The 15,631-nt window shown below is 33.8% G+C and overlaps 1 protein-coding gene across 12 annotated transcripts in view; it reads right to left on the bottom strand.

Moving 5' to 3' along the window:
- The window catches only part of TTLL7 (tubulin tyrosine ligase like 7), a 157,441-nt gene that overhangs the window by 79,587 nt on the left and 62,223 nt on the right, over positions 1–15,631 (bottom strand). For 11 of the 12 annotated variants that reach the window (XR_007476958.1, XR_007476954.1, XR_004484267.2 and 8 more), the window contains exons 4-8: positions 12,906–13,027; positions 12,209–12,276; positions 9,914–10,072; positions 5,407–5,623; positions 782–946 (exon numbers count right to left, since the gene is read on the bottom strand). Coding sequence is in view for 9 of the 12 variants with exons in the window: in XM_004262947.4 (XP_004262995.1) it covers positions 782–946; positions 5,407–5,623; positions 9,914–10,072; positions 12,209–12,276; positions 12,906–13,027 (731 nt within the window). In the remaining 3 variants the exon portion in view is untranslated. Of the gene's footprint in view, positions 1–781; positions 947–5,406; positions 5,624–9,206; positions 9,227–9,913; positions 10,073–12,208; positions 12,277–12,905; positions 13,028–15,631 lie in introns of those variants that run through there. The other variant, XM_033431590.2, reaches the window with a different exon arrangement.

The following is a 15,631-nucleotide window of genomic DNA, read 5'->3' as shown; positions in this document are numbered from 1 at the left end:
TTACTGAATAAATGAATAAATGAACTAGCAAATAAGTGAATAGAACTCTTTTCTCTCATCTGCAAAACTAAGCTCTACATCTTCTCAAAATAAATTCCTTCCTATTCTATTTCAAATAAGACCACACCCATTCTCCTTATAATTATTCCTCAAAACTGCAGAAGAATATCTGAATACTTCTTCCCCCCTCCCCATTCTAAACATTCAGTTAATCTCAAGGTCTACTTCATTGTCACCTCTTTTATTGTGGTTCAATTCAGGCCATTCTTTTCCCTGAAACTACTCCCAAATGCCCTCCTCTACCTACTTCTGGTCTTCACTCTAACCCATCCTATACCCATTGTCAGATTTATCTTTCAAATGCATGCATGGTCTTTGGCCTTATTAATCTCCTCCCTTAAAAACTGAATGAATCCTTACTGCCTACCAAGTGAAGCCTTGATTTCCAGACCTAAAACTTGGCTCCACATATCTTTCCAGCCATTAAGTCTTCATGTATCTCCCACAAATACGATATGCACCAACCTGGGCCACTTTGAACTATTTTCATACCACCATGCCTTTACTCATGCTTTTGCCTCTGCTTAGCATTCCCTCTTTCCGATCCTAGCAGTAAAAGTACTACTTATCTATTAAGGTCCATGACAAATTTCACTTTCTTCATAAAAGCACACTTTATCTGCCCAATCTAATGTAATCTGTTTTTTATTTAAAATGGTTGATGATCCTTTCAATTAATATGAGGAAAGACAGTTAAAATTGTGAAATGGTATAATCTTACTGAAATATCACTCCAAAACTTAGCAACATCATGTTGATTTGCTTGTAGAAATTCTGTAAACCATCTGATGGAACGTTTGCTGCCTTTGTTTTCAGTTTCATCCCTTTCAAAATGCTCATTGTGCTTGTTCACAGAGTAGTTTGTCAGATGCATGTATAACTGGGTCTGTAACAAGTCAGAACCAAAGTTGTTATCACCTATGAGACTCTAGAACCATGATGTTTCACAGAAAAGAAAGCATCCAAAGAGGAAAGCCAATTTTAAAGTTTAAAATATACATATTCATAATTTAATGATTATAAAGGTAATTTTCAAAATGCAATGGCACATTTTTCTAAAAAAGGTTGTGAAAGTAGTCACCTTCAAAGTTACTTTGTATATTATTGAAAAGATATCTACCATAGAAAGTATGAAAATAATAAGAATATATAGAGTAATTAAATGAAAATGTGAAACTACATATTGCTAAGCAAGAAAAATGCTGTAACTTTGAAGTCTGTTTTTCTTAGTTGGTTTGTTTTTAATGTTTTTCTAAAATTTTCATCCTAACTTGTTTTGGGAAAGGAATTTTCTGAGAGAGTATTCTATATCTTCTCAAACAAAGATTTAAAAGTAAAAGCTCAAGTAAGTAGCAGAAACCTAGAGGTAGGATACCAACCTCAACCTCTGCCCTCCCATCCTGACTGGAAGATCACTGTAACTTGTTAACAAGACAGAGTGCGCTCAGAGTCAGGAGACAGAAGCACCACACGATGCTGTACAAATGTCTAAATGATTAACAGCAAATTTATAGCGCTCCATACTCGAGTTCTTAGGTCTTAGTCTCTCTATATTCTTATGTTTGTTGACAGTGTTATCCTCAAATAAACTTGAAAAAGAATACAAAATTTAAAATTTCTCATAATTGTCAATTAATATACATTAATAGCTCCTTATCAATCTATCATAAACATTCATGAGGTCTGTAAATCCCACCCTCATGATCCTATTCCCAGAAACCACTTTAGATAGCAATGTTGCATCACAATGAATACATACTTTGAGCACATCATTACTATTCTGATTTGTTAATAACCAATGATATTTATATCATATTTTATTTTCACTGCAGTTACTTAAGTCTACAGTATTGAAATCTTTGAAGCAAATATGCAGAACTGATCATATGAGCTACATGTTGTTTATTAATCCATATGCCCACCAGTAATTAAGAATTTTTTTTGTATATTGAACAATATTTAAGGAGCACCCACCACTGGCAGGAATGTGTGCTGTGCACTGTGGACACAAAGATTAATAAGGCAGACATAGTCCCTACCTTCATGAAAATTATCACTTTAAGTGATATTTAAAAGAAAGAGCATAACCTCATACTTGTCTAATTTTAAGTGCTTGATTTAAAGAAAAAAGGAAATTAATCAAACTATAACATTTCTTAGTTTCCAAAATAGAAATTATTTTTGTTTGGAAAATAATTTTTTGAGGAGCTCTCCATTTGGCAGGAATTTCTTAAAATAAATACTAACAGCAGTAATAAAAACTCTAGCTATCCTAGTGGAAACGTGAATAAAAAATGGAACTTTGCATTTTTCTTAAAACATTATTTTTATATGTAGCATTGGAAATTCCACAATTTCACATCTACTTTGACAAAAATCCCCTTCTAAACAGTTCACTGTCAGTTGGACATTTGCCATAAGGAGAAGTAATGGCAGCTCTGAATCAAATAGCAACCTGCAATGCATAAAAAGTATATAACTATTCTCTATCCTATTTTATAGTGCATAGGCTCAAAATAATGAATTGGAATATACAGAACCTTTCAAGGATTGACTGACTGCTACACGGGGTGGCAAAAAAATTTATGTTTATTATATTTCAATTTCTGAAATTCTCTCATGATTTCCTTACATGTAGCTTATCAATATACAGCTCATGACAAAATGCACGCTATTTTAAAAATTGGAAATACGAAGAAGGAAAAAAATATGAAGCAGTCTGCTGTCCAAAAACAACCAATGGGAGCATTTTGGTTTATTTTTTCCACCTTTTTTCTTAAACTTATCTTTTAAATAAGAGTGATCTCACTTTAGATAAAGTTTTGCACTTCACTTTTTAAATTTTTAGTATCTTCATGTAGGGACTCAACCGTGAAATTTTAGAGATATATGAGGAACACTGATGTTTATACAGGAGAACATCATTTTTCATATATGTGAAAACCAAAGCCAGGAGATTATGTGACTCAAGAGCACTTGGCAAAGCGAAACCTAGAGGCCACATTTCCTGACTCCCAATCTTTCAATATGATTTCCTAACCCAGTGTACTTAAGCAAATCACATACATCCAACTTAAGAAATAAAATAAATCACTTTATCACCTAAATGAGCTTTCAAGTCTTACCCTTTCCTATCTCTTCCTTTACTCTTTCCTCTCAAAACATGACTATCTGCTTTACATATATATAATCCAGTCTTACCCACTCCAACTATTTTAATTATAATCTATAAACTGATAAGCCCCAAATTACGCCTGTAGCTCAGTTCTCTCATCTGAGCTTTAGACCTATACTGTATATCCAAATGCCAATAGTATAGATCCATTTGGAAGTCACACAGGCATCTCAAATCAAACACATCAGCTTTCTGCAAAACTTTAAAAGCTCCTATACTCCCTATCACAGTGAATGTCACCATCCACCCAACTGCTGTGCCAAAACTCTTTTGAGTTTTATCCTTAATTTCTCTCTCTCTTTCCCTTATTCTACAAATCAACTTGTTGGTATATCAGTGTTACCCATGGTATCGTAAATATATCTGAAATCTGTGTTCTTATTCGTAGTCCTGCCCTACTATCACTTCAAATTAAGTCATCTTGTCTCTCACATGTGGTTAGACTAGAATACAGCTTCTTGTCTCCCTTACTCTAGTTTCCCCTATCCATCTACAGCCCCATCTCACATTCCCCACACCATAGACCAGGTGACCTTTTTAAGACAACAATCTCATTCCTTCTTTCCCTTGTTTAAAATCTTTCAATGCTTCCCTTCTTCTTAGGTTAAGTTCCAAAATCCTAGCCATGATCTACCAAGATCTGGCCTCTGGGACTCTCCATCCTGATGTCTTAGTCTGTACTTTAGCCATATTGAACGTGTGTGCTCTCTCCAGACGTATCACTCTCCCTCCTACCTCTGGGCCATTCTTCTACCTGGAGTCTTAACCCATCCCACCCCACCTCTAACTTAGCTAACCCCTCACTCTTCAGATTTCACTTTACAAACTCCCTCTCTAACTGTATCTCCAACTGAGTTAGATGTTCCTGCTATGCACTGCCATAGCATTCTCAGTTTCTTAAACCATTACACTTACCACTGGGTATTATAAATGCTTATTTTATTTTCTGCCTCCCCACTAGATTGTTGCTTTTGTGAGATCAAGTACTGTATCTGTCTTGGTCACCGTTTTTCCCAAACCAGCACAATGTCTAGAATGCAGTAGAGTTCAAACATTTCTTGGAGCTTGGATGTATCCACACCTTATGAGCTTTGAAGAGATGATTCTTTCTTTTATCTTCCTTCCCTGTAAAAACTTTGACAGTTCCCTTATTCTTCCTTTGCCAGGTTTACAACATTTTTTAGTTAATTGAACGTAGCAACATTTATGATTAGTCATTTAATTTTGGAAAATGACCACTCAATGTAGTCATTTATGTGCATAATATTATAGAACAATAACCAGGCCTTTGACAAAAATGGGAAACGATCCTTAATTAGGTATATTTTTTTACTGTAATTAGTAGATCCAAAAATAGAGGTAGAGGTTAACTAAACTTTGAAGTATGGATAATAAAGTACGGTTTGTCTCTCATAAACTATAAATTACATTTATGACTTTCATGATAAATTATGATAATAAATTACAGTTTGACCTTCATAAACTACAGTTATGACTTTCATCAATATGTTATGGTTACACAAAGATAATCTTAATGGAAAAATACTTACAAAAATCTCCACTTAACAGAATTAAAAACGTACTATGAAACTGCCAATTTATGTCTCTACTTCACAATTGATCAACATAAATTTAAAATCTTCTCTTTTGTTCCAACAAAAAATAACTCTACTTACTGATAACTTTTGCTTTCTCTGTTTCATATACTTTCTCCCACATTCTACATGTTTAAACCATACCTTTCATACAAAGACTGCTCAAATACCACCTCTCCCATGAGAAGCTGAACAAAACCTATTCCTACACTCAATTCTATAACACTTTATCTGTATTTCTCAATGGCATATTATTTTAATTTGTATTTCTGTATCAATCATTTCTATCCAGTACCACTACACACACATATATACTTCGAAATCCATCCTCATGCTCACAGCACCCAGATGGGGTGTATTTTCCTAATTAGCCTACCTGGAGAAGCAGGCACTTTTTTTTCTAATTTCCACAAAGCTGTCTTAAATTAGAGGCAGTCTTATTTATGTATATAATTCTTCTAGACTATAAAAGCCTGAGAGGAGGAACTTTGTTCATTTAACATTTATACACAATAGGTGTTTTAAAAAATAGATGTTGAATAAATTAATAAAATCATAGTGTCTGGTATCACTTACCAAATTGGTCTCATTAGGTGGAATGTACTTCTCTGTTCCCATTCGCACAAGTCCATCGTGGTAGAGAAATATTTTTAGTGGATCACACGATGTTACCAGAATATAAATTCGTAAATCAAACTTGTAACCTTCCATTAGGAAAGGCTTTTCAATGTATTCTTGAACAATCAAATGATCCTGAGATGGAAGTTTGTCACCATTTCTTATCAAAGAAATCCTAATTTAAAGAAAAGGTTAAAAGAATAATTTGTTATGGAGTCAGGATTTTAACAAAGTTATAGGTAATACTCAAGAGGAAAGTGGTCCCATCACACACACACAAAAAAAATACAGCATAAAAATACTGTCAGAAGCAACTTTTTTAGAACCATGGATACTAACCAAGGAACATGTAATAAAAAACAAACAACAACAAAAAAAACCAGCTGAATCTGTGTAAAAGAGATTCCTAGCATTTTAATTTACTCTGGTACCACCCCCAACCCCCAGCTCAGCAGTGGCCTTGAGCAATAACCTGTGTTCCCAGTACAGGTACTGGTTCTAGAGGCAGTAGAACAGACCTATTCTTGTGGTTGTTTTGTTTGTTTGTTTGTTTGTCTATTTGTTTAATTCAGTTCTGTGGTTCCCTGGACAATCTCAAAGGTTTTCTTTTATCTTGTCTAACTGCAAACTCTCCCAGTGCTGAGGCAGCCACTTGCGGGGGGGGGGGGGGGGTGGTCGGCAGAGACAATATTGAAAACATTTAAAGACAAATGTAGTAGTCCCTGCAACAAATAGCAGTTGGGAAAACCATCAGACTAACTGCAAAGATTGGGGGGAAAGACAGGAATGACAATCTTTGGGGAATAAGGACTTTGAAAAGCTCTCATATATTTCTGGGATTCTAGAAGACTACATGAATGCCCAGGGCTAAGTGCATGCTCAGGAAAGATCTGAGATGGCCCTAAGCTCTTACCTCCAGCTAACCATCAAGTAGGAGGTAAAGGCTAAGGCAGAGTTATAAACTACCTAGCTAAGTGTTGAAGGCATGTTCTAACACACACACACACACACACACCATCTGCAAGGATTGGGGGATATATATGTATATCTATACCTATATCCATATACACACACACACATATATATATGTGTGTGTGTATATGGATATAGGTATAGATACAGATATTTGGTTCCCAGTGTTTAAGGAAATTTCTGTTCAATTACTAATGGATTGGACAATTACACTGACCACTGATCTAACAGAACAGGAACTTCAGAGGTCACACACAATTAAAAAATACAAACTTTACAAAATTATTTCAGAAAGGTCACTAAACAAATAAACATCAACTAGAACAAATGGTAACAAAAAACCCTGTAGAGGAGGGAGAATCTAATTGTCAGAGTTGCTACATTACAATACACAAAATGTCCAATTTTCAACAAAATATCATGAGTCATTCAAAAAAAAAAAAGTATGACCCATACACAAAAAAAATTCTCAATTAATAGAAACTATACCTGAGGAAACCCAGACATTTGGCTTACTAGACAATAAATTATTTAAATCAACTATTTTAAATTTGTTCAAAGAGCTAAAGGAAATCATGTACAAAGAACTGAAGGAAACCATGGGAATAATATCTCACCAATGCAGAATATCAGTAGAGATAGAAATTACTTTTAAAGGTGGCGGGGTAGGTGGGGGTAACCAAACAAAAATTCTGAAGTTGAAAAGTACAATAACTGAAACAAAAATACATTAGACGGGCTAAACAGAAGATGTGGGAAGGCAGGGAAAGACTCAGTAAACCTGAAGATAAATCAATTGAGATTAGTCTGAGGAACAGAAAGGAAAAAGAATGAACAAAAATGAACAGAGCTTAAGAGTCCTGCAAGACAACATCAATAATATCAACACACTAATAATGGGTGTCTCAAAAGAAGAAAAGAGAGAGGGGCAAAAAGACTCTTTGAAGAATTAATGGCTGAGAATCTCCCAATCTGATGAAAAATATTAACCTACAAATCAAGAAGCCTAATAAATTTCAAGTAAGATAAACTCAAAGAGAGCCACACTAAGACATGTTCTAATCAAACTGTCAAAAGCCTAGAGAAAGAGAAAAAAGTAGCAAGACAGGCCACTCATCCCACCCAAGGGATCCTCATTAAGATAAAGAGCTAATTTCTCATCAGAAACAATGGAGGGCAGAACACAGTAAGATGACATATTCAAAGTGCTGATTAAAAAAAAAAAAACTGTTAACCAAGAAATCTATACCTGACAAAATATTCAAAATTGAAAGAGAAATTAAGACATTACCAGATAAACAAAAACTGAGAGATTTTGTTGCTATTATACCTGGCCTATAAGAAATGCTAAAGACAATCCTTCAGGCTGAAGCAAAAGGACACTAGGCAGTAATTCAAATCTACACAAAGAAATAAAGAGCACCTGTAAAGATTACTACATAGGTAAAAATAAAAGTCACTACTAGTGTAGTTTAGGTTTGTAACTGCTTATTTTTCCTGTATTATTTAAAACACAACTGCATAAAACAATTATTATAAATCTATTTTGATGGGTACACAATACATACAGGTGTAATTTGTGACAAAAACATCATAAAGGGGGCAGAGGCAAATAGAAGCAAGTTTTGTTGTTGTTGTTGTTGTTTTTACTGTTAAAAGTAATGATATTAATCCAAACTAGGTTGTTATAAATGGAGATGCTAATTGTAACCCCAAAGCAACCATTTAAAAAATAACTCAAAAAATATATAGTAAAATAAATGACAATGAAATTAAAATGGTACACTAGAAAATACCCATGTAATACACAAGAGGGCAGAAATGGAGAAATTGAGGTATGAAAACTATATAAGACATAAAGAAAACAAATAGCAAAATGCCAAAAGTAAATCTTTCCTTATCAATAATTACATAATAAATAAGAATGGATTAACTCTCCAGTTGAAAGACAAGATTTGGCAGAATGTATAAAAAATATGGCCCAACTACATGCTGTCAACAAGAGCCACACTTTATATTCAAAGACTTAAATAGGCTGAAAGTGAACAAATGGAAAAGATATTCCATGCAAACAGTAACCAAGAGAGAACTGAAGTGGCTATACTAGTATCAGACAAAATAGACTTTAAGACAAAAAGTACTGCAACAGACGAAGAAGAACAGTAATATAATAATTTTTAAAAGTCAATGCATCAAGAAGATATAATAATTACAAACATATGCACCTCACAACAGAGCTCCAAAATATATGAAGCAAAAACTGATAGAATTGAAGGCACAGATAGACAGTTCAACAATAGCAGCTGAAGTGTTCAATGCCCCCCACTCTCAATAATGAACAGGACAATTAAACAGAAAACCAGCAAGGAAATAGATATATTCTACAGATGAGAGAGGTGTACTTTACCTATGTACTTCTGCATTGCATGAGATAAACCATGGCAGCACAGTATGTATAGTATACTTTTTCAGCTATTTTATTACTGTAGTCAATTCATATTATTAACTATTATACTAACATTAAATATATATAAAAATGAATTTTTAACATAATTTTTAACATTAAAATTGAGAAAATGTGAACTTCAATTATCTTCCCCAAAATGTTTACCTTGATACTAACATATAGTGAACCAAATTTACATTAAACAATTAATATACAATTTCCACTAACACTACATGTCATTTGTCTTTTAAGTCACTAAACCACAGTTTAAAATAATGTCTGATTAAATTATTAAATTATGATTAAAAGTTAAAAGGAAATGTGTTGAACAGTAATTTACCTGGCAGCTATATTTCCAAATATCTTTTTTCCCCACAGCACTTTAAATCAAAGATAAAAATTACTTGTGTTTTTATTAAAAGTAGCTTCAGCCACATTTTCTTTGAAAAAGTAAACAGCAGAAAACTAACATAAGAAAGCAAAAGTAAACAGGAATATTAAGTTGTATAATCTATCCCCAGCTAACAGGTCTAGTTCTCAGCACTTTAACTTAAAATGTGTTCTACTCATCTTCAATCCAATTACCATGGCTACATAAAGAAAAAAATCATTTGTAAAGCAAAAAAAATAGATATTTTGTGCTTAAGATTTTTTTTTTAAGATGAAAACAGTAACACCCTTTCCATTTCATTCACCAACTCAATTTAGCTCTATTGTATCAACTGATTTTCCTCTCCAAGCTTACTCTAAAATTATGATGAATGCAAATTTTATGTTTAAGAAAAAAATTAGAAAATATTTACTTTCTCTATTTTGTAGTCTCCTATCAAAGTCTCACAACCTGTTGATTAAATTTTTAGATTGAATTATTGAAGTCTCCAGGACAGGGTAAAAGGGCTCATTAAATATTTAGTTCCAAAAAAGCAAAAGTTAGAAAGCTATTTTATTTTTTTTTCATATTAGTACTCAACCATGAGCAAATGGTCACACTTATTCTTTCCCCCAATTTTTTAAAATTTTTATGTATTCCATATGAAAAATACCTACCCATGACCCATTGCACCATTAGCTGGTTTTACTATAAAAGTCTTCTGCTTTCTTTTTTTCTTTAATTCTTTCATATAATTCTGAAATTGTGTATATTCAGCAGGGAAGATCCATGTTCGAGGAACAAAGGTATAATCCAGAGGCCGGGACTTGATCATTCTGTAAGTTAGAGATAATATGAAAAGTAATTTCTATTCAAACTTATCTAAACTTTCTTTCTCTGTGCTACTGACATTTACTACAAGGATTTAAATTCCCTCCATTTCTTCATTTATTGATCAATTCATTAATTTTTTAAAATGCCTATTAATCACCTACTATATGTTAGGCACTATTCTAGATACTAGGGATACATTAGTGGAAAAAATAGACAAGAATTTCTGCCCCATGTATTAATTTACGTATTAGTAGATCAAACATTTGAGTATATACTACGTGTTGGGCACTGAGGATTAACATGGTCTCTGTTCTAAGGAATTTATATATAGGCTATTAGTTAAATACAGTGTGACAGGTGCAATAAAGCTACATAAGGCAAGGTAACATGTGGAAGGCGGCATTAACTCTGCCTCTGGGATGCGGGTGGTTAGTACGGTTCACAGCCAGGTGCCATTCATATTGCTTCTTAAAAGATGATTTGGAGTTTGCTGGGTCATCCATAGGGAAAAATTTTAGATTGCCTTTTACCCCGGTGTTTTCTGGAGTTTTACTACTTTTGTGAGAAAACCATTGAAGCCTCTGAGTCAGGTTTTGTTTACATCAACTACATCTACCTATACATGTAGTTTTATGGCTACAATGTATGGCCTGACATTTTTGTATTTGCTATAAATCAGGCTGCCTATTTGGTACATAACTTAGGGATACTGATACAATACTAGGTATAAAATGTTTGCTTTTGATTAATCCAAATGCTAATTATTTGGTACATACTGATTCCCAATAACAATTTTAAAATCCTTAGAAATATTTTAAAATATTACCTATTTAAGAAAATCTGATTGTTTCAAAAAGTCTTCTTTATAAATGTATGCAAGTCTTTTATAGATGAGTAGTTACTGTTTCCAAACAAGATCAGTTAAAACTAAAATGGGACCATAGTATATAATATGCACAGAAGCAGGGCCTATACTGTAAGACTAGGGTGTGGAATATATAAGCTACCTGGCTTCCACAAAAACTGGAAGGTCATACAGTTACATATTTCAAGTGCTCTTTCAAGAGAACCCGATAAAAAAAGTTACGTTTCCTCTATGAGAAGGAAAATAATCACCAACTACATCTGTCAAATCCAAAATAAGCCAACCAGGTAAATAATCTCAGTACCAAATAGGCTAACACTGATTGCTTTGAAACACACACACACATACACACACACACACACACACACATCTAAAGGAAGCACAATAACAGTGCTAATGTACTTGTTTTTATTTCCAACATCTTTGCATGTATTTATTATATTTTAACAATAATGTGAAATTAGATCAAGTTAAAGCTTTAATAGAACAATACATTTTAAAACTAACCATGAGGTGTTTACGAATGATACCATTCTTTGTTATATTTAGAAAAAAATCCAAGCATACAATTTATCAACTTTCTTAAAATAAAAAAAAATCTAATCAACAGAAATATAAGCTGCACAAAAATTCCGCAGTATATTCAGTATAACACTTTACCTGTTAACAGTTTTTCCCATGAAAGCAGATTATTACTCTAAATAATGGTCTCTGAGATAAATATGTGTGCATGTATCCCCAGGTAGGAACATATACATGTGTGTATGCGTATATGTGTGCACACAGGCACCTATTACAGTGCCTGGCTCATATTAGATGCTCAATAACCAGTATTCTGAACACATACATACCCACAGGCGGGATATAATGCAACAAATTAGTTCCTGCAAGGTTTAACTGAAAATAATTAAGTATATATTGAATGCCATGTACAGAAAACTTTTTACATTTAAAAGAAAAACTTATGCTGCTAGAGAGACAGCAAGTTGCAGTGAAAAGAACCTTGAAATTCTGGAGACCAGGTTTCTACTCCAGCTCTGCTGTTAGCTATTTGACTTTGTGCAAGATATTCATGTCTCTGACCCTCAATTACCTCCTCTGCAAAGTCAAAGAATAGAACCAGGAAAATTTTAAAACACTCCTAGCTCTAAAATTCTATCTCTTCCAACAAAATATCATTTCAAATCAATATAAATTTGTGAAAGATAGCACTATGACATTCAAAATGTAATTTTTGAACAGGTCTTCTCTACTACAAGAAAATGAAGATTACTTGGTCATATTTCTTGCTAGGAAATCCTTCCTACAGATCTCCCCCATTCCTGGAAAATGGTTGATCCTCTGGAAAATAAAAAGGTCAACATTAATATTTTCATTAACTTAATGAATATATTCATTTATATTATAATAAAGTTACATTCATTCTTTGAGTTTAATTTTTTTTAGTAGAAAACAAAAAACCTGATGAAAATGGACTAATTTGTTGCCTACAGTCAATTTTGTATAACCCTCTACACTAACAGGAAGAACTATTCAAAATCTCAATTGTCTAAAATTCCATGTATTTGGCTTTTTTATTTTTTAATATGTTTGTATTACATTCCAGAAATAAAATAATGAAGCCAAATTACACATAGCTGACATTACAAGGGATATCTGTGTTCAGATCTCTTTATGCAATCTACTCCACATTGTTCATCTTTAAGCATAATGCAAAGCACCAGCGTAGGAAGAGTTTTCCTCTATCAATTCTTCCTTAAAGATGGAAAGAGGTTAAAAGTTAAATTTGAGAGGATGCAGTCTTCAGGCAAAGAGTCAGTATAACTGGACAGCAACAAAACAGGCTATTCAGGTAAATTAGAACTGAAATTTAATATGTCAACTTATTAAGAGCCTTATCTAAAGAAAATTATAATGGAATTCATATAACTTTCCTACTGACCAAAAATTGGTCATGATTAATTTCCCACCTGGTAATTTCGCAGCTCTGCAATCTTCTCCTGCTGAACAGCTGAATCACACCATATAAGGTTACTTGTTTCATCCTCATCTGGCGTTTTCATAAATCCCATTTCATCTATTACTAAACGAACTGCAAGTAAACAGTTAAGTTAAACCAAAATTAAAATACTTCTGAAATACATTCATTATGAAAATATTTTTTGATATATATCAATTTTAGCTCACAGTATTTCACTTGTAAAATTTCCATTAGTTATAGCATAACCTTATCTTTAGCTACAACAATTTAATGCCAAATTATACTCAATAGCAACAGAGAACTGTTTTTAAGTGGCACCCAAAATCCTTAGTTTCAATTTTCTGAGATTTAACAGGTACAAACACTATTAAAGAGTTTAGTGATTATTCATAGCATAGTGAAAATACACACACAGCTGACAACACCTCTACTCAGGAAAATGTACTTATGGCTTTTTCATGACCTTGGGTTAGGTACAAAAAGGAAAAGATAAAAATAGCCCCGATCATTAGACCTATCCTGTATTTTCCACCTCCCTAGTTCAAATTATTTTTAGCAGTTAAAACCAAGTCAGCTATATTGACACAGGATACAAAATAATGAAGCAGAATTACAGTAGAGATTTGGAAACTCTGGCCCTCCTATCTGCTCCCAACCCTCTAATCCTATGGAAAAAATTTATGCTCAGAGAAAATCTTGTTTTTTAGATTTCACAATCAACACATTGATATCACAATTACACAATTAACATATTGACATTTTTCTTCCAATGAAGTTCAAATTTAGAATAAAGATCAGCAAATACTTAGGATAAATTTAGGTTCCAACAGAATTTGGAGTCTTAATAGAATGGCGTAACAAATTAGCAGCACTTCGATGTTTATTTTTAAACATTTTCTTTTTACTGCCCTATATATGGGGAGATACGGTAAAAAGGGATTAATTGTCTGAATGTACTTGGCTCAAGTATGCAACTGATGACCAGACACCTGCTGGTCAAGTCCTAGGGACTCTTGATTTCTTTTTGGCTGAGGAGAAAGAATGGGCTTTTTATGCAATAATGCCTAGAACACAGGCATAATAAAAGAAGAGGACAGTGACTGGAGACGGATGAGGTCAGGGAAGGGATTGTTGAGGTGAAGTTGCTTTTATCCATGAGAAGCTTGATAAAACGTGGGATTGTTCTGAAGACCTACGTGACAACATACAGTACAAGAATTTGGGGAAAGGGCTGTTCCTCTCTCTGCTGCAGACCACCATGCAGTGCTGGCGTCCTGAGGGCCCAAGAGCTTCTGTGTCATCTAGAGCTCGTGGGGAGGGCAAGGACCGTAGTGACACAGCCTAGGAGAGTTCTTTCACTGGTTCACAAGCAGAAAACAATGACAAGGCCAGAACCGCAGCTCAGGGGCAGACCCATTTCTGAGTGCATGGAAGTCATTGCCCTGGGCCTCTCAAATAACTGGGAAACCCCTGAGGAGAGAGATGGAACTGGTGGCAGTTATGGACGGAGGGAGTATAATGAGCTACTAAAATGTGGGTATTAATGTACACATGAGCTGGTGAGGCTGGGAACATTCAGGGTACATAATGGTGGAAAAGATCCATTCTTTTTTTAGATTCTCAAAGTCAAATTTGTAAGGTCGGTCATATATAAATCTCTCTTATTATGAAATTCAAAGCTTGGAGAGCTGACAAAGTTGAACTTCAAAGAAAAATACAATGTAGGGTATTAAACTGTCACTATTTTTTTCAGCTAAGCTATTTAATCATATTTTTGTTTGAATTGAAGTTTTAGAAATCAATTGGCATCTTTTTAAGTATACCATCCTCCATTGCATAGAAAAGAACTTCCTTTAACATGTCAGTTTCAAATAGAAGGCTGTTGGCAGCCAAAGCCTAAATCCGTGCTTTTAAATGTTGGTCTTTTAGGAGCTCTCTGTACAAAAAGAAGTGAAGTAATTGCCTCAATATTGAATTTCTACCAAACCAAACTCCCCACTGATAAAATAGAGATAACCACACCAACCATTTTTCTCACATTTCCCCTTGCATAATTAAGTACCCCCTTCTCCAATCTGTCTTGTCCCCATTTAATGAAAATTACCAAAAATACATTCCTCACAAATTTGTCCTACTTTTTTCTTACCTTGACCCATAGAGCTTTCAGAGGCTGTTCAGGAGTTTTAAAAATAGGAATCCATGCAACAACTCTCTGAATTTTAGATACAGAGGACATCTTAATGTTCCTCAATTTAAATTTCAATTCATATTTTATTTAGGCAGTATGATAGAGTAAAAAGAACACTAAATTTGGAAGCAAATTAATTCAGATTCAAGTTCTACTTTTGCCATCTGTACGATCTTGAGTAAGTTGCTAACTCTCAGTGAGCTTCAGTTTCTTCAACTGTGCTAAGGGGCATTTTAAAAAGTAATAATTAAAATTTCATAATGTATTAATTATAGGACTAGTGTGAGAATGTAGTTCCCCATTCCACAACATGTCTCCAAGAGGAATTATGGGAGAAATTTCTCTCAAGACTCAGAATTAGAAAAAAATTGCATTTCTCTTGAATAACCAGTATGGTTTTATCTTCTGGGCACTGTGTATTCTATATAGCTGATTATGTTTCGATGATTTGCTTTGCTTGCTAGGAAGCTCAGAGTCAAACCCATGCACATCTCTAACTATACAGGATTTCATGGAATGCAGTTTGT

This window comes from Orcinus orca, chromosome 1 (genome assembly GCF_937001465.1).
Source record: "Orcinus orca chromosome 1, mOrcOrc1.1, whole genome shotgun sequence".
Taxonomy (NCBI): Eukaryota; Metazoa; Chordata; class Mammalia; order Artiodactyla; family Delphinidae; genus Orcinus; species Orcinus orca.
This window is presented reverse-complemented; position numbering and strand designations above follow the sequence as displayed.